Source organism: Odocoileus virginianus, chromosome 7 (assembly GCF_023699985.2).
Source record: "Odocoileus virginianus isolate 20LAN1187 ecotype Illinois chromosome 7, Ovbor_1.2, whole genome shotgun sequence".
NCBI lineage: Eukaryota > Metazoa > Chordata > Mammalia > Artiodactyla > Cervidae > Odocoileus > Odocoileus virginianus.
Window position 1 is genome coordinate 80,544,886 of NC_069680.1, and position 18,866 is coordinate 80,563,751.

Sequence of the window (18,866 nt, forward strand, 5' to 3'; positions counted from 1 at the left end):
TCATCAGTGGGCAGGTAACCAAGGTGATGACAGACCAGCTTGATTTTTTGTCTGGGCCCACTGGCCTTACTGTAGTGGTAACTACAGACTGGCCTCCCAATGCCATGGCCATCCAGGCCTGTGTTCCTAGAAATAGAACATCCCCACGCTGGTGGTATAGGTATTACACTTAATAATAGGCACATTTCTTTTATTTTTATTTATTTTTTCTTTTTTTGGCCATACCACATGACATGAGACATCTTAGTTTTCCAACTGGGGATAAAACCCATGCCCCTGCACTGGAAGCATGAAGTCTTAACCACTGGACCACCAGGCAAGTCCAAATAGGTACATTTCTTGAGCGGGTTAGGCTTACATCTATTTTCTGTAATCTTCAGAAGGACTTCTTAAGATGAATAGTAGTGTATGTACTTACTAACAGGGAAACTGAGGCAGAGTAGTTTGGCAGCGTCTCCAGGACCACACAAGCTAATCACCAAAGGAGGAAGGATTTGAACCTAGCCGTGTTCAGCTCCAGTATTCTTGCCTGGAGAATTCCATGGACAGAGGAGCCTGGCGGGCTACAGTGCATGGGGTCACAAAGAGTCGGACACAACTGAGCAACTAACACATGTATATGTATGTATGTGTTCAGCTTTGAAATGTGCATTGTTTTGTTCCCGTCACACCACTTGATGACCTCAGAATTGTCCTATGAGAGAACATCACTTTTAATCTTATGAGTTAATGGTTTGCCTTTTAGTGCATTAAACTCAGGATGGTGGCACGTGCGTGATCAGTCATGTCTGACTCTTTGCAACCTCATGGACTGTAGCCCACCAGACTCCTCTGTCCATGGGATTCTCCAGGCAAAAATACATGCCTTCTTCCAGGGGATCTTCCCCACCCAAGGACTGAACCTGAATCTTTTATGTCTCCTGCATTGAAGCTGTTTCTTTACCACTAGCACCACCAGAGCATATTTAATTACAGTTTGTAGTTTAGGAACCTTATTCAGAGGCTGGAGACTTGTCTGCACATCTTTCTAACACAGATTTGCCCATCTGATACTAGTGGAGTCAACTAACTCCAGTAGATGGAAGGTGGGAAGGGTTGCGGGGAGGTGGGAGAAGCACAGTTGTATTTATGAGGAGGGCCTTGGGATCACTGTCTCCAGTTATACACAGAAGAAAATATTTAGTGATGCTTTTGGAATACTAAAAATGTGTTTTAAAATGGATCCATTTGCAGGCAAAAATACTTTATATTTTATTATAGTGATGTTGGGAGAGGTGTTTTTTTTAAAGTCTGCTTTTAAAACAAAATTTTGCTTTAGATATTGACGAATGTTCAGAGCAGCCCTCGGTGTGTGGCAATCACGCAATCTGCAATAACCACCCAGGAACCTTCCGCTGTGAGTGTGTGGAGGGCTACCGGTTTTCAGAGGCAGGAACATGTGTGGGTAAGTTCTGTGGGTGACTTTTTTTTACGTTCTTTTACCATATTCTTTTCTATTATAGTTTATCCCAGGATATGGAATATGGCTCCTTGCATTACCCAGTAGGACCTTGCTGTTTATTCTATACATAATAGTTTGGATCTGCTAATCCCAAACTCCCAATCCTTCCCTTTCCCACCTCCCTCCCCCAGGTAACCACAAGTCTGTTCTTTATGTCTGTGAGTAGGTGACTTTTCAGAACGAGTGTTCATAGGATGTATGTCAGCGCCTGTGTGAATGGTATAGCCTCAGTAATTATCCTGGCTGAGATAGAAGATTCCTGGTTTTGTTGTTGGGGAGGGCAGTTTACAAAGGTGAATCAGTCTCTGCTCCTTTCTTCTGACCACCTGGAGAGTCACAGGTACAAGGCATAAGCAGTGTTATTTGTCTACACTAGTAATACCATTCTCTTCTTATAAAACTCCTTTTAATTCTTTCCATTATTCTTTAAATAGCTATTCAAACAATTAGACATGCTTCTCCTTATAATCAGTGGCCTTGGGATTCATGTGGAGGGAATACCTTATAGGTATTTGTGTCATTATCTGCCTTTGATTAAATTCCTCTTGGTTTGCATCTAAAACTCATTTGGGGCCTTTTTGTTTATGGATTTCCATTTTACAAACCACAAGTACTAGCATAACTTCATAGCCTATCAAAGTTAGAAGGGTTAAGGGGACTTCCTTGACGGTCCGGTGGTTAAGACTGCATCTTCCATAGCAGAGGGCCTGGGTTCAATCCCTGACTGGGGAACTAAGGTCCCACATGCCATGCAATGTGGCCAAAAAAAATTTTTTTTTAACTTAGAAGTTAAGGCCATTAATTAGACTAATTATGCTTTACATTGATAATTTTGGTGGTGATGATGGGCCAACTACAAAGAGCCAGATTGTTTAAATTTCCTCCCCCCCTTCCCACTGCTGCATTTTGACCTGTAGTTTCCAAGACTTTCAAGTTCAAAGATTCTTGGCTATTTCCAGGTCTGGAAGGCAGCATGCTGAAGGGGGCATCTGAACTCAACATTTATTCCCAATTTAAAACATATTTCTCTTTCACTGCATCAATGAACCATCTCTTTGCCCCTTCCTTGCTGTTTACTAAACCCTAGCAGGCTTTGTGTTTGCTCTGTCTTGAAACACATATGAGGCTGCCAAGGTCCCAGGGTGAGGTGGTGTCTTGAGGGCGGAGGGAACAGGCCGTTCTCATATTTTGAGTATGACCCAAACATCTGTGAACTGAGACATGGCCAGGCCCCTTTGCACAGAGCTGAGATTTCAGCTCTGCTAAAGTTACCTCTATCTTTTTTTTTCCATTGAAAACAACAATTTCTGTGAATTTGGCCTGACTTCTTTCTCTGCTTTTTTAAATGAAGAAGATTCAAAGCTCCATATTTGTGGCAGTACCATTTATATTACATTTCGGCTCAAACTTGGGTAGCAGATCCTTTAAGCCTTGGGTGGTGACATGAACGAATGCTGGAACAGATATGTGTGAGGCATGATGTCCTGGGTTTCTGTTTCCAGCCGTTCCTGGTGTCTACCCTCATGGAAGGGCTAGAGTGGGGTATAACACAGGTGGTAAGCAAATGTCTACTCCTAGGCTTTTGATTTTGAGGAAGACACTTAACTGCTCTGGGCCTCAGTTCCTCACCTGTAAAATGAGGTGATTAGACTGAACCACGGGCTTCCTGTGTCCCAAGGAGCCCTTAGAGATGCCCCAGGATCTGCCAATAAGGACACAAGTAAGCCACGGACAGACTATTTCCCTATATATGAAATTCTGAGTAACATTTTGTTTAAGTAATGGATCCCATTGCTCAGAAACAAGTGTGAAAACCACTTGAAGATCATCGAGTTCAAGTGCTTCTCCCCCTGTCAGTAGCCTCTGTGCAATTCCATTTTACTTGGCCTTTTGTCTCTTTTAATTGGCTCCTTTGAGACTTAACCACAGAGAGTGATGGCTCACTGGATAAAACCAAGTCTGCCTGAAAGCAAAAAAAAAATACTTTTGCTCATCACTGGATAATTTAGTGGTCAGTTTCACTCTCCTGCAATTCCTTGTTAAAACTGGATCCTGGGAACTGGTGGTCCAGTGGTTAAGACTCCATGCTTCCACTGCAGGGAGCACAGTTTCAACCCCTGGTTGGAGGAGTAAGGTACCGCAAGCCTCGCAGCTTGGCTGCCCCCCAAATAATAATAAAATAAATAGAAGCATAGATGAAGGTGATGGCTGAGCAGGACCCATCCATCCAGGCTGTAGCAAGGTCCTTATCTGTTATGATGGGTGGGGCGAAATGAGGCGGGAGCAAACACAACATGTGAAGTGATCACTCACATACTTTAAATGACAAATATTTAATGGAGGAGGACTGAGACTCCTTTGCTGGTTATTCTGCCTGAATACATTTTTTCTACCTTTTTTTTGACCCCAATTCTCCATAAGTGTCCTTTTCACATTTTGTGAGCTGAAGGAATTGGTCAAGAGAGGTCCCTGGAGGAAAGAAGAATGTTAGATACGATGGGAAGTGAGAAGATGGGAGGGGTTCAAGGAAACAGAGTGTGTCCTTGGGTTGGTTCCGTGTAATCTGGTTTTCTGTTTTCCAGGCAGAAATTTGGACCGCTTATAGCAATTTAAAATCTAGTAACCCTCTGGCCCACAGGAGTTGCTTCAGTGATCCCTGTTCCATTCCTTGGGAGTTAGTTAACATTTAAACTTCAGGAGTTTAAGCTGCTAAACCCACAGGCTGGGCCTTCATCCACCAATACGGTACTTTGCTAACCTCTCATGGACCCAGACCTTTGAAGGGCTTCCTCCTCTTTACCTGTCCTCTGGCAGTGTTAAGAACTGTCTCTCCTAAAGCCCTTGAGGCAGGATAAACTGGAACTAATCTTGGGAAGGCTCACTGAGGAAAAAGATGAGGAGTTCTCTTGTATCCAGGATAATCTAAACATTGAGGGCCTCCTTGGAGGGAAGGAAAGGTTCTATTATGACATTGTGAAGGCTAGTACTCTGACCTGGGCCTTAGAACTGTAAAACCAGAAGTTAAAGTACCTTATGAACCCGGAGTATCTGAACCAGTCATCAGAAATCTCCTCCTAGACCTCATTCCTTGACTTTTTTTTAGGCTTAAATTGTTATTATGGAAAATTTCAAACATATACAAAAATAGAAAAATATAATGAATCCTGTATACCTATTATTCAATTTCCATATTATGAAGCATTTTGTTAGTCTTATTTTATTTCCCATCCCTATTACTACTATTTCTACTGCTGGGGAGGGTGGTAGTGTTTTGCTGGTATATTTCAGTCTTTAAAGAAAACCCCAAATATCCTGTCATCTAACTAGAGTTACTAGTTTTTTATGCACATTATATGCATAGTATATATCTGACATATAAGGGCGAATTTTTTTTTAACACAAATACAATGCTGTTACCATACCTAACAAAATGAACAATTTCTTAACATGATTGAATACCCAGTCCATATTCAAGTTTCCTTGATTATTTCAAGCATCTTTTAGAGTTAGTTCATCTCAACCCTTGCCTGTCATCTTGAGGCAAGAGTACAAGATGGAGTCTGATTGTCTAGCCTCTGTGTCACATGCCTACTTCCTGAGTCCTCATCCTAGGAGTCTTGTCATCAGGATCCTTTAGAAAATAATAGTCCCATCTCCTGGACCTGTCTGTGCTTGGAAAGCTGGAAGTTATTCCTATTCTACAGAGGAAGAAAGTGCAACTCTGGGAAGTTAATAGGATTTATCCAAAGCCACATAGTGGACTCATATGCACCTGGTGGAAACCCAGGGCTTCCCACCCCGGAACCCCACAGTCATTCCACTCTTCCTGTCTCACTTCCCTGGGAAAGTTTGTTTCTCCTTCCTTGGTGGGGAATGGATGACTTTGACTTTGGCATTCATAATAAATATTCCTCCCACCTAGTGAGCCAAGGGCTTCCCCGGGTGGCTCAGTGGTGAAGAACCCACCTGCCAATGCAGGAGACATAAGAGACACAGGTTCGATCCCTGGGTCAGGAAGATCCCCTGGAGGAGGGCATGGCTACCCACTCCAATATACTTGCCTGGAGAATCCCATGGACCGAGGAGCCTGGTGGGCTATAGTCTATAGGGTCACAAAGAATCAGGCGTGACTGAAGTGACTTCATGCACGCACCGTGAGCCAAAATAAAAAATACTGTGTGGAAGTCTCAGATCCTCAGGCCCAAATGCTCCACCAACAGAGTTACACAGGAAGCGTGTCTGCCTGCAGCGGTCCGCCTCCACATCCAGATGAAGGGGGAGCTGGGTTCCGGGCACTGGGTGTGGACAGTGGCCTGAGACAGAGCCCTGGGTTGATGTTGAGGTCGAAAGCCAGGCTGTGTGACCCAGTGTGGGGTCAGTCTGTGAACACTTAGCAGAGGCGGGATCCAGGGGGGAGGCAACAAAGGCGAGCAGGGGTAGAACCCTGCTGTGAGAGGGGATGCACCTGAAGAGACGTCTGGGAGTCTGGCCCCAGGTACAGTCTCCACTCGTTGGCCTACACTGCCCGGAAGGCCTGGGGACTGCTTAGGGGACTCGCCTAAACCCTGTGTGTTAACTTTCTGTCTGAAGCTGTCATGGACCAGCGCCCCGTCAACTACTGCGAGACTGGCCTCCATGACTGTGACATCTCCCAGCGGGCCCAGTGCATCTACACCGGCGGCTCCTCCTACACCTGCTCCTGCCTTCCAGGCTTCTCTGGGGACGGCCGAGCCTGCAAAGGTGCGTGGCTGCTCTGACCTTCCTCTCTGTGCCGCCTGAAAAAATGCCCCAGGTGATGCTCATCATGTGCTCGTTACTCACCCACCTCTGAATTCAAGAGAACTAGTCTCTAGGAAACAGCAACCCACTCCAGTATTCTTGCCTGGGAAATCCCATGGCCAGAGGAGCCTGGCAGGCTACAATCCGTGGGGTCACAAACAACTTAGCAACTAAACAACAAATTCTCTCAACTCTGTTGAGTAAACAGACTGCATTTTGTGTCTCTAGTAGTCTGAATTATGCATGTTGTTTGGGGCACTCTGTCTTGTTGGAGAAGACACCTGTTCTCCCCGTTTTGTTCCATGTCACTTGCTTGTTCGGGCATAATTAAATGCTTGCTGTCTGCTAGGGACTAAGGAGATTGTTTGTCTTTCATGAAAAGACTGACATTGTTTACACATGTAACTTAAAGTCCAGCCTTTAATTTGATAAGATATATACAGTTGTTCATCTGGCCTGCTCTAATTTTTTGCTTCCCCTAAAATTAAATCCCCTTTTTGACTGCAGAGGCAGAGAATAAATGACTCCACAAAATTCTCTCAGACCTCAGATCAGCCGATCGCTGGTGGCCAGGGTGCTCGAAATAAGATAACTCTGAACATAGTTTCCTGGTCCCTTGGTTTGCAAAATTACTTAACATTATACCCTAGAGTATTTCTGGAAAGTCTGAGCTTTTCTAAGAGATCATGGTTTCTGAAACACTTTCTCTTTGTTACTGAGAATATGAATATTCTCTGGTCTCTGAGATTTTTCTGTTTCTGTCAATCAGTTTCTGTCAATGTGTCTCCCAACTCTTAGACATTTTTGAAGCTCTCATTTATAAGAAGGAAATAATGAAAAAAAAAATCCTTTCATTTTTTTCCTTTTGTATGCTTGATTTTTCATGAGAACATTAAAGTGAAATGCATTTGTAAATGCACTAGATAGAAATTGAGGAATCAGTGTTTTTATAATTAATGTTTAGTGAGTTCTTAAATCATGGTTCCCAGATCAGAAATTGGGTCCCTAAAAGTGGAGCGAGTGGCTTATATTATTGTGTAAACTAGGAATTCTGGAAGAAATCTCACTCTCCCTGGGCTTGGTGGCTGTCTTGCAGATGTGGATGAATGCCAGCCAAGCCGATGCCACCCCGATGCTTTCTGCTACAACACGCCAGGGTCCTTCACGTGCCACTGCAAACCTGGTTACCAAGGAGACGGCTTCCATTGTGTGCCTGGAGGTGAGGTGCTGGGGTGTTTGGAATAGGTAGGTCATTGCTGTCTGTATCCATGAGTACTGAGTCCATAGCCCTGGGAGAGAAGACACGGTGGGTAGTGGGAGCTCGTGGAGAGCTGAGGTGGGTGATCAGAGCACAGCTGTGGTATTGAGCAGCACAGTTGTGTACAGCACAGTTCCGGGGGTACCACACCTAGATCAGAAGAATAAGAACTGGTCTGTATTATTCAGGGTTCTCCAGAGAAGTAGATCTAACAAATAAGTGTGTGTGGGGGGAGGGAGAGAGAGAGAAATGTGTTTATTTACATATAAAGATATTTATTAGAAGGAATTGACCCACACACAGTTATAGAGGTCTGTTAGTCTCAAGGACTGTAGTCAGCAGGCTAGAGACCCAGGAATAGCCAGTATTTCTGTTCAAGTCCAAAGGCAACAAAAAGCTCATGCTCCATTCATAGGTCATCAAGAAGGGAGAGTTCTTCTTTACTTGGAGAAGGGTCCACATCTGTGTCCAATTCTGGCCTTCAACTGGTTGGATGAGGCCCACCCACGTAAGGGAGGGCTATCTGCTTTACCTAGTTTGCAGAGTGAAAGCTTAGTCTCAGGCAAAAACACCCTCACAGAAACCCCCCAGGATAATGTTTGACCAAACATCTGGGCACTCTGTGGCCCAGTCGAGTTGACACCTAGTGTTAACCATCGCGTGTTCTGAAGAGTCATGGGAAATAGAGCTGGGGTGGGGGTGAGGGAGGTGAAGGGCCACCAGTTATGGGAAGAGGCAGGCTGAGGACTCTGCAGAATTGTCTGTATTACCTATTATACCTCGACTATGCAGCTTCTAAAGTTGCTTACTGACCTGAGACTTTTGTGATAGTCTCATTAGATCATAAGGATAATGATGGCCCTGGTTCTGTACCTGGAATGATCCTGGATCTCAACAAATGCTTTGGAATGAATACATAAAATTGGCTGCCTTTTCTGTGGCGCCTACTGTGTGCTGGGTGCTTTATCTACTGCTTCATATAATGTTCCTAATCTTCTCTTTAAAGTAAGTAGTATTATTACTTCTATTTATATAGAAGATGCTAAAACATAAAGAAGTAAAAGCACAGTGAAGATCCCAGAGGTAGTAAGTGCTAGAACTAAGACTCAAAGTAAGACCAAACTCTGCCCAATGGACTGTAACCCAAATTCAGTTCCCCAAACCACATGGTTACCTGTCATGAGATTAAGGATGCATTTGACACCTCTGACTGGAGTTAACCAGTTGTGTTGGTATTTACTTTAAGTGTTGCTGCTGTTGATGGTCAAATTTATTTATCAGTGTTTCAGTAAGAAATACATGGAACTTTCCACATAACCACTTTTTTGAGTGATTAAGAACTATTTCAATGTCTGTCTCCTCCACTAGCCTTGAATGCCTTGAGCATAGGTGCCTATGCATTTTGTTTTCATGTTTCCAGTGTCCAGTAGAATTACATGGTCCATAGGGGCTCATAGTTCTTTATAGTTATCAAGGAAATAAATGACTGCATTAGTTTCCATTCCTACTGTGGTATATACAAGTATTTATTTATTCATACTCTCAGCAGGACTGGTGTGGCTGGTTTTTAGGACAGTTGAGGATCTAAAATGAGGAAAATATTAAAGTAAGTTTAAATTTTGATACATAATACTCCATATTACTGGTCTATTAGGACAGAGGTCAGTAAACTATGACTTGCAGGTCAAATCTGGCCCACTGCCTGTGTTTTTGCAAATAAAGTTTTGTTGAAACACTCAGATTCTTTAGTTTATGAGTAGTCTACAACTGCTTTCATTCCACAAAGGCAGAGGTCAGTAGTTGTGGCAGAGCCTTTAAGGCCTGCAAAGCCTGAAATATTTACTACCTGGCCCTTGACAGAAAAAATTTACCAACCTCCAGCCTGGAGGAACCCAAGCAGCACCAACCTTTTGTGCCTGAAATTAATTAAGACATTCCAGCAACTATTAGAAATGACTAAGTCATTATTTCCTTAGGCTTCCTGCACATCTCCAGTTCAAAGGGAAGCAGATGTTTCATTTTTTCCTTTTTGTTTTTTTAACCCAACTCCTTGCCCCCCTTGGCTCTGTTGACTATGCAGAGACAAATCCAGACCTGTAGCCTGGGATCCAAAAGATCCCAGGGACAAGGATAAAACCAATCAGAGTTCTTGGCTAGGATTGTTTTGGTATTTAATCCTGTTTTCTTAAGAAATTCATCATCTATTTATATGCTTGAGAGAGAATGTGCTTTAGAAATATACATGTCTCCATCAAGTATTGTTTATAAGAGAAAAAAAAATCTAAGAGACTACCAACAGGAGAAATGGACAAATGACTTTGGGTGCAATTCATACCATGAAATAATATATAGCAGTAGTTGAAATGAGTGAACTAAATGGAATTCCCTAGTAGTCCAGTGGTTAGGAGTGTGCACTTTGACAGCCATGGGCCTGAGTTCAGTCCCTGGTCAGGGAACTAGGATCCCGCAAGTCATACAGTGTGGCCCCCAAAATTAATTAATTAAATGAATGAACTAGAGCTAATGAAAAAATCTCAACAGTCTGTTGGGCAAAAAATGTATTCATACAAAGCTCTCACTTTTCGAGATGGCCCACACTCATTGTGTGTGTGTCTCTCTCAATAAATTTACTTCTTACCTATTAAAAAAATAGTCACAAAAGGGTATAGGCAGTGTGATCACATTTATATAAAATATAAGTTTATATGAAAGGAAACCTGCATATGTGTATACATACACAATAAAAATGATAAACTGCACAGATGAGAATGGGAAACCAAAACTTCAGGATGAAGGTTACCTTCTATGACAGGAGAGGAAATTGGGGTTAGGGAGCCTTGCTGCACTCATATTTCTACTGTATTTCCAGTTGGAAGAGGAACACTGACATTTTATCATGTTTTTTTTTTAATTTTATATGACTAAATACCTAATGAAATATTGACAAAAAATTAAGTATAGTATCATTCAAACTTCTATTGCCAAACATAATGAAGTGTAGGGATTAGATATTCAGCATTTTTTGGTACCTACTCTATACAGAGGGGATTGATTTTTAAATAAAAACTAGCTTTAGAGGTTAGTCAGTTAAGGTCATGGCTATTGCAGTGTCAACCAACGATGAGCAAAACAGAAAAAAAGGATGACTTGTTCTCTGCTGTCCTTCTGCACTCTTTGCCCAAAATGCGTGTGTGGATTGTGAAATCAACTTAGTGGGCTGTTATTACCATTTTCATTTAAATGGAATGGAATGAAATAGAAAACAGTAATCAAGAAAATAGAGTATGCAGAGTATGTGCAGTAGGAATAAGTCTTGTCTTATGAAATGATAGTTGTATATCCTTGTCTAGCGCGTGACTGAATTGTGTGCACATGTGTGTGTGTGTGTGTGTGTGTGTGTGTGTGTGTGTGTGTATATGTCCTGAATTGCAGAGTGGAATGCATTTCTATGGATCATGGTCAGGAAGTTTGAAAACTGCCATATTAGTTATCTATTTCTCTGAAACAAATTATCCCCCAGAGTTAGCAGCTTAAAACAGTAAATGTATATTACCTCACAGTTTGTGTGGGTCAAAGATTTAGGAGCATAACTTGTGTTTCTGTCTGTAGTTCCCTCTGCCATCCCTTTCTTATCCTTTAAGTTTGTCTATGGAAGGACCTCCTGTCTTTCTCTTTGTCCTCAGTTTGAGAAAAGTCACCCCAGACTCCCTGCTGTTCCCCAGATAAATATATCCTAAATGCTTCCTCCCTCGAGCAAGTAAAGAGATGAGTAAAGAGAGTAGATGAGTAAGGAGTAAGGAGAATCTTGCCTCAGTTATCACTGTACCAACCAGAAGCCAGGACGGGATATGTGTCTTTACCATCCCACCCTTACCCCACCCATAGTGGGACCCTCCCCATGTGGCCTGGAGGGGCCGCTGTGGGCCAGGCTGAGAAGCCATTCCCAGGAACACAGTGGTATCGTAAACACAGCTCCCATAAACACACTTGAAGTTCCGTTTCCTGAGGCACCACTGAGGTCTCCCCCCACTGTTATGTCAGGTCAAGATACAGCACGTCAAAGTTCCACTGGAAATTCTAGATCACTGGAGAGTTAGTGTATTGGCTCACAGTCCTGTCAGCCACAGAAAAGAGAGGTACCTCTGCTCCCTTCAAAGTCTGGTTTTGTTGACAGTACACAGAACACCAGGCGTGATTTCTGATTGGAAAGGCGGCACCATATATAGATGGTGATGGAAGGGAAACAAGTCCGTAGGCCACAGATAATTTCAGTGAGTGTGTTAAGCTAGTGTGTGTGTGTGTGTGTGTGTGTGTGTGTGTGAGAGACCACGGATGTAACATGCTGAGTGTGCAGGGGCCGTCCTGGGCACTGGGGATGTGTGTGCAGAGGGCCCGCGGCCAAGCTGGGCATCCAGAGACCTGGATTCCAGCTTGAGCTAAAGCATGTGCTAGTGCTGTGGCCCGGGGGAGCCAATCCACACTTCAGTTCTCTCATTTGACCTGAAGCCATAGTTGCCTGTTGCACAGGGTTATAGTGAGAATTAAGTGAGCCCTGTGTGAACAGACAAAACCCTGTACAGATGTAAGATGCTGAGGAAGTAAGCAAGCCCTGCACCTCAGAGTGAGCAAGACCAGCATTATCAACCGGATGGCTTATTTGTATCTTTGTTCGGCTCTTCCTACATCAGATACTTTTTCTTTTTTTTAACTGAGGTATAGTGAAGGACAGGGAAGCCTGGTGTGCTGCAGTCCACGGGGTCCCAAAGAGTTGGACACGACTGAGTGACTGAACGAAAATAGTTGATGTACAGTGTTGGGCAAATCTCTGCTGTACCGTGAGGTGGCTCAGTTACACACAAGGAGACATTCTTTTTTTAATATTCTTTACCGTTCTGGTGTATCACAGAATATTGAATATAGCTCGCTGTGCTGTACGGTAGGACCTTGTTTTTGGTTTTTTTGGTTTTTCTGTTAGCCTCTGGGACAAACGAGCAGACCCAGTTGCCCCTTGCCAGGCTCAACACACACTTTTCTGGCGGGCTCGCTGCTGCTAATCAAGGGGCAGCCACATCCAGCAGGCTGGCGTGAGAACTGGCCGTGCAGACAGAGGCGACGTTCCCTGGCAGCACACACCGAGTGTCGGATGTCGCTGCGAAGGCCTGGTGAAAACGCAGTCACAGACGAACGCTGGAGCGTAGGACTCAAAGCTCCAGCCCTGCACATTGTCTCATCACACTCCTCTCGTCTCAGATCACACCAGCGGGCTAGTTACTCCTGACGTCACTGGTCGACCAGCGTCGCTGACAAGAGCAGAAGTGGGGGGACTGAGGAGCAGAAACACTTTCAGACGTGAGATTCTATGAAATATGTAACATATTATTATCTATTCTGTTGTTACTATATATATAGTATTAACACAGTAATATAGTAATACACGAGTATTTATATAAGATTTCTCCCTAATGGAACTAGCAGTGTCTTAGAGCCAGGGTTGAAAGCTACATCCCCCACAGGCCAAATGTGGCCGCCGTTTGTGTCTGTTAATAAAGTTTTATTGAAACACACATTCATTTATGTATTAAACTTGAATGCTTTCATGCCACATCCATAGAATTGAACTGTGACAGAAATCTTATGGCCCACAAAACCCAAATATTTGCTCTCTGCTCTGCAGCAGAAAAAGTCAGTACAGCCCTGCCCTGGATTGTATAACCACAGTCTTCCGATAAATATTAAAATAAAAAAGCACTCCTACCACACCTTTGCTCTCCAAGCCCTACAGAGAGGATGTTTTGGGAATTCCCTGACGGTACAATGGCTACGACTCCATAGTCTCACTGCCAAGGACCCAGGTTTGATCCCTGGTTGGGGAACTAAGATTCTGCAAGCATGTGGTGCAGCCAAGAAAAAGAAAGGATGTCTTCTGTGTATCTTTTGTGTCCCAGGCCCTCCTGTCAAGCAGTGCCTCACTGGATTGTCACTTTCTGTTTGCTCGTTTGCGCGTTCTTTGCTCATTGTTTGCTCGGTCTCTTCCCTCCGGACTAGGAGCTCCTTGAGGGCAGAGCCTGGGGGTTCCCATGTGCATCCTGACTCCAGCCCAGGAAGTGCTTCCGAAGTCAAGGCTAAGGGGATGCTCTCACTCGCTGTCTTCTCAGAGCCTAAAATCTGCTCAGGGAGACAGACAAGGAACAGCCTCTGAATCTCAGCATCAGAGTGACCAGAACCCAGAGCATCCTGGGAACTCTTGGAGGGCCTGAGAAGCCTTGCTGGAGGGAGCACGTGCCTGAGCGGATTCTTACAGGATTCACCGAGGAGAAGGAGGGGGAGTCACACAATGAATGAATGAATGGATGAGGGAATGGAAAGGCCTGCAAAAGAAGGGCAGCTGACATGGTTCAGTTTGGCTGAAGTGTAACTCTCAGCTGTGTCTGGGCATCTCTTTATATGGGGGATGCTGCACAGGCCATGGCGATGCTGACCTGTCTGGATGCTGTCGTGGCTAGGCTCTAGTCAGTATGGAAGCGGCTTTTGTTGTTGTTCGGTCACTTAGTCATGTCTGACTCTTTGTGACCCCGTGTACTGCAGCACACCGGGCTCCTCTGTCCTCCACTATCTCCCAGAGTTTGCTCAAATTCATGTCCATTGAGTCAGTGATGCCATCCAACCATCTCATTCTCTGGAGCCCACTTCTCCTTTTGCCTTCAGTCTTTCCCAGCATCAGGGTCTTTTTCAGTGAGCTGGCTCTTCATATCAGGTGGCCAAAGTATTGGAGCTTCAGCTCAGCATCATTCCTTCCAATGAATATTCAGGGTTGATTTCCTTTAGGATTGACTGCTTTGATCTCCTTGCTGTCCAGGGGATTATCAAGAGTCTTCTCCAACACCGCAGTTCAAAAGCATCAATTCTTTGGCACTCAGCCTTCTTTATGGTCCAACTCTCATATTCATATGTGACTTACTGGAAAAACTATAGCTTTGACTATGTGGATCTTTATTGGCAAAGTGATGTCTCTGCTTTTTAATATGCTCTCTGGGTTTGTCATAGCTTTCCTTCCAAGGAGCAAGCTTTTTTTAATTTCATGGCTGCAGTCACCATCTGCAGTGATTTTGGAGCTCCCCAAAATAAAATCTATCACTGCTTCCACTTTTTCCCCTTCTATTAGCCATGAAGTGATGGGGGTGATGCATACTTGAGAATTGTTTATTCTAGAATATAGCATCTCATCAGCAATTCCACACAAATGGAGTGGTATTTCCCAGCCTCGGGATATGAGTTGCACACTTGAAAGGCCATATTTCATGCCAAACACTAGCCCATAATTAAAAGGAAACACATATGCTGGTAAATGTGCCCGATCATCACCCATATCTTTGACCTGGACTCAGTGTGGGTAATCAAGAAACTGGTGATGACAAAAAGAACACATTTAAGAAACACTTAAAGTTTCTTGAAACAAATGTCAGTGCTGTCGATGAAGTGATGAGCAGTAAACAAAATGTGGTGTAGACATGCAGTAGAATATTATTCAGCTATGAGTAAAGAACTAAGTACTGTTACATGGCTACAATGTGGATGAACCTTGAAAGCATCCTGCTGAGTGAAAGCAGCTAGACACAAAAGGTCACTTATTGTAAGATTCCATTTATGAGAACGAACCAAAATAGGTAAATCCATAGAGACAGAAGCAGACTTGTGGTTGCCAGGGGCTGGAAGGAAGGAGGAAGTGGAGACAACTATTTAATAGATCTGGGATTTCCTTTTGAGGTAAGGAAAATGTGCTGCTACTACTAGAGGGAGGTGGTGGTCCCTCCGCGTTGTGACTGCACTAAATACCCCTGAATTGTTCATTGTAAAATGGTAGATTATATGTTATGTCAATTTTGCCTCAGTTTTTCAAAACTGAAAAAATAAAATGGCCTAGAAAGGAAAAGAAAATGTGGACATACTCTTCTTGACTGTTAAGTCCACTAACTAATAATGATGTTTAAAATTTTTAATTAATAAAACATCTGGGATTAACATATACACACTTCTATGTATAAGATAATCAGCACGGCCTATTGTAGAGCACCGGGAAGTCCGCTCAATACACTGTAATAACCTCCATGGGAAAAGAACCTGAAAAAGAATGCACATATGTGTATGTATATGTATAATCACTTAGCTGTATACCTGAAACCAGCACGACATTGTAAGTCAACTATACTCCAATATACAGTAAAAATTAAATTAAAAAAAATTTTTAAATAAGCTCTAAGGATATGTTGCACAGCATAGGGAGTATAGGGCTTCTGGGGTGGCTCAGTGGTAAAGAATCTGCCTGCCAAGAAGGATATTCAAGTTCGATCCCTGGGTCGGGAAGATCCCCTGGAGGAGGAAATGGCAACCCACTCCTGTATTCCTGCCTGGGAAACCCCATGGACAGAGGACCCTGGTGGGCCACGGTCCATGGTGTCGCAGTCAGACACGCCTGAGCGACTGAAAAACAACAGCAACAACAGAGAATAAAATCAACATTTTATAATAAGTTTAAAAGGAGTATAATCTATAAAAATTTTGAATTATTGTCATGTACCTGAAACTAATAGAATATTGTAAGTCAATAAACATCCTTCAATAAAGGTGAACAAAAAATTTTTAAAAATTAATAAAACAAAATGGGGCAATGACCAGGCAGCTCCCCAGGTTCCGAGTTGGATGCAGGGGCTTGAACTGACGACCCTCCTTTTGCCCCTCTCTCGGACAGAAGTGGAGAAAACCCGATGCCAGCGTGAGCGGGAACACATCCTTGGGGCGGTGGACTCCCAGCGGCCCCGGCCGCCTGGGCTCTTCGTCCCCGAGTGTGACGATCACGGACACTACGCGCCCATGCAGTGCCACGGCAGCACTGGCTACTGCTGGTGTGTGGACCGCGACGGCCGAGAGGTGCAGGGGACCCGGACGAGGCCCGGGATGAGGCCACCGTGTAAGTCGGAGAGCCGCGCTGGGGGCAGGGCGGCCGGGCGGCCGCAAGCAGTGCTGGGGACCCTTGCCTGGGGCACAGTTGGCGCTCTCTGCCTGCCCTGAATCCTGACCTGCTCCACTGACTTGAAGCCTGTCCCCTCCCTTCCTCTCTCCCCTCTGCCCCGCTTTCCATCTCCCTATCACTCACACCCCTTCACCATCTCTCTCCCCACTTCCCTCACCCTCCTCTCCCCCTTTATCTTTTCCTTTTTGGTGCAAACCTGTCTTGTGCAAATGATGGGCCGGGCCTGCTGGATAAGACTGCGATTGATAGCAGAGAGTGTCTGTGTGCTTGGGGCTCCTGCGGGCAAACCCTGCCCTGGGCAGCCTGGCCTTGCAGTGGTCTGTGCTGGGGCGTGGCAGGGATGGGAGAGACCAACCAGAGCCCCTCCTCAGCACCATGTCACTCAGGCGTGGAGCTCTTCTCCTTCTGTCACACCGGCCTCCTGCAAGGTTGTGCCTGGACCTTTAGGTACTTGATCCATTTGTAATGATGCCAGGAACCAACAGCCACAACGGTTTCTGCCAGCTGGGTCTGCGACAGCCCGTGATGGTAGGAAGGCCCCAGCTGGGACTGGGCCAGGTTGTGTGACACTGGACAGACACTTGCCTGAGGCTTGGCCTCCTTGGCTTCAACATCACACTTGAGCAAAATAATCTCTAGGATGCTTTTCAGCTCTAAAATTCAGTCCCAGATGTAGCAAATGCTAATTATCACAAGTTACCAAAATAGAATATAATCATTCCTGACATCTCCATTCACCAGATAGCCAATAATCATAAATTGATCCCCTACCAGATAGTTTCCCAGAGCTGCTAAGAAGGAATCACTCACAAACTTCATTATCCGCCCCCCGGCCAGCATTAACCTGGTGTGTCAGATGCCGTGGTCTTGCAGGGATCCTCAGAGGGAAAGGCCCCAGTGTGGGCCCTAGAACCTCAGGGGACAGGCAAACAGAGGCAGGGTAGGGAAAGGAACCCCTAGAGAGAGGCAGACCAAGGACCCCGGTGTCCCTGATTTGGGGGGGTAGTGGGTTGGCCAGAGAAGGCTTTGCAGGCAATACCGCCTGACCCAAGGTTTTGAAAGGACCAGAGTCACCCGCACTGGGGAAGTGGGATTGAGGAGATCTGTGCTCCAGGTGGCAGGACAGGTTGAGGGACAGGAAGGAAGCCATCAGGAGTTTGTGTCCCATGCTGGGGCAGCAGAGTGGAAGTGAAGACATCAGAGGCTCTGCTCAGGCATCTGGCTTGATTCTGAGGGCAGGGGGGAGCCCAGGAAGGGTTTTGAGCAGGTGCTGGTGTGACCAGGTTTCAGTTTTAGAAAAGCTGAGAGGAAGGAATGAGACCGTGGCCATGGGGAGGTGGGGGCTGCTGCAGTATTTACAGTTAATCCAGGTGAGAAATGGCGAGGGTTGACCTGAAGTACAGGCAGTGTGTTTGGAGGGATAGATTCGAGAGATATTAAAAAGTTCCACCAGATTGGTTTATGTCACTGAGTGGGTCTAACAGGCACGATGGGCCAGAGAAAAGAACTGAAAATGAGCTTGGCCATGACCTGGTTCTGCCCTCTCACTGCAGAGGTCTGTAATGTGTCCACATGGTGAGTGGCAGGACCGGGTCAGGGACCCAGGTTTCCCAGCACCCACCGCGTGTTCCTTACCCTCAGCACAGGGAGCCTATCCCCTCCTGGGACCTTCTCCCGTCAGGTGAACCAGAGCTTTGCTGGACACGCAGGTCAGCGGGGAGGAGGCAAGGCTGCATCTCAGGGAGGATGAGCCTCGCCCCTCGTTTTTTCCTGGAAACTCCAGAAGGACTGTGTTCCTGCTTGTGGGGCCTGAGACCCTCCTGCCCCCCGTGGGTGAGTGGGGCAAGTCCACTCTGATGGACTTGCCTAGACTTTCAAGTCCACTGGGCATGGAAATGCTCAGCAGCTTCCCATGGGGGTGCGAGTTCCCTGAGGCCAGGATTTCGCGGTTTCTTCTGTTGGCCTTGTTTTGGATCGCTGCTGCAGCCTGAATGCCCAGCGTCCAGGGCAGGGCATCCTTAGCCAGGTTAGTTCCATTAAGGGGGAGGCTGAGCCATTTTTTCCACTTGACGTTTAATGTTATACTCAAGCCCTGTGTCATCTTCATCACAAATGCCCTTTGATCGGCTGCAGTCTTTCTGCTCCTTGTGCTCTCAGATATTAATAGGCATATGTGACTGTGCAGTTTGTGGTGCCGAGAAGGTGACATGACCGGGTGTGTGGGTGCACGTGTGTGAGTCCCTGCATTGCCCACACACGTGTGTTTGTGCATTCCTGCTGCATATGGGCCTCGCTCAATG

The 18,866-nt window shown here is 45.2% G+C and overlaps 1 protein-coding gene across 1 annotated transcript in view; it reads left to right on the forward strand.

The window, feature by feature from the left end:
* Positions 1 to 18,866, forward strand: part of NID1 (nidogen 1) — a 92,638-nt gene that overhangs the window by 55,306 nt on the left and 18,466 nt on the right. Inside the window, exons 10-13 of the mRNA XM_070471050.1 lie at positions 1,319 to 1,444; positions 6,092 to 6,241; positions 7,377 to 7,499; positions 16,285 to 16,503. Coding sequence (XP_070327151.1) covers positions 1,319 to 1,444; positions 6,092 to 6,241; positions 7,377 to 7,499; positions 16,285 to 16,503 — 618 coding nt within the window. The remainder of the gene's footprint in view (positions 1 to 1,318; positions 1,445 to 6,091; positions 6,242 to 7,376; positions 7,500 to 16,284; positions 16,504 to 18,866) is intronic.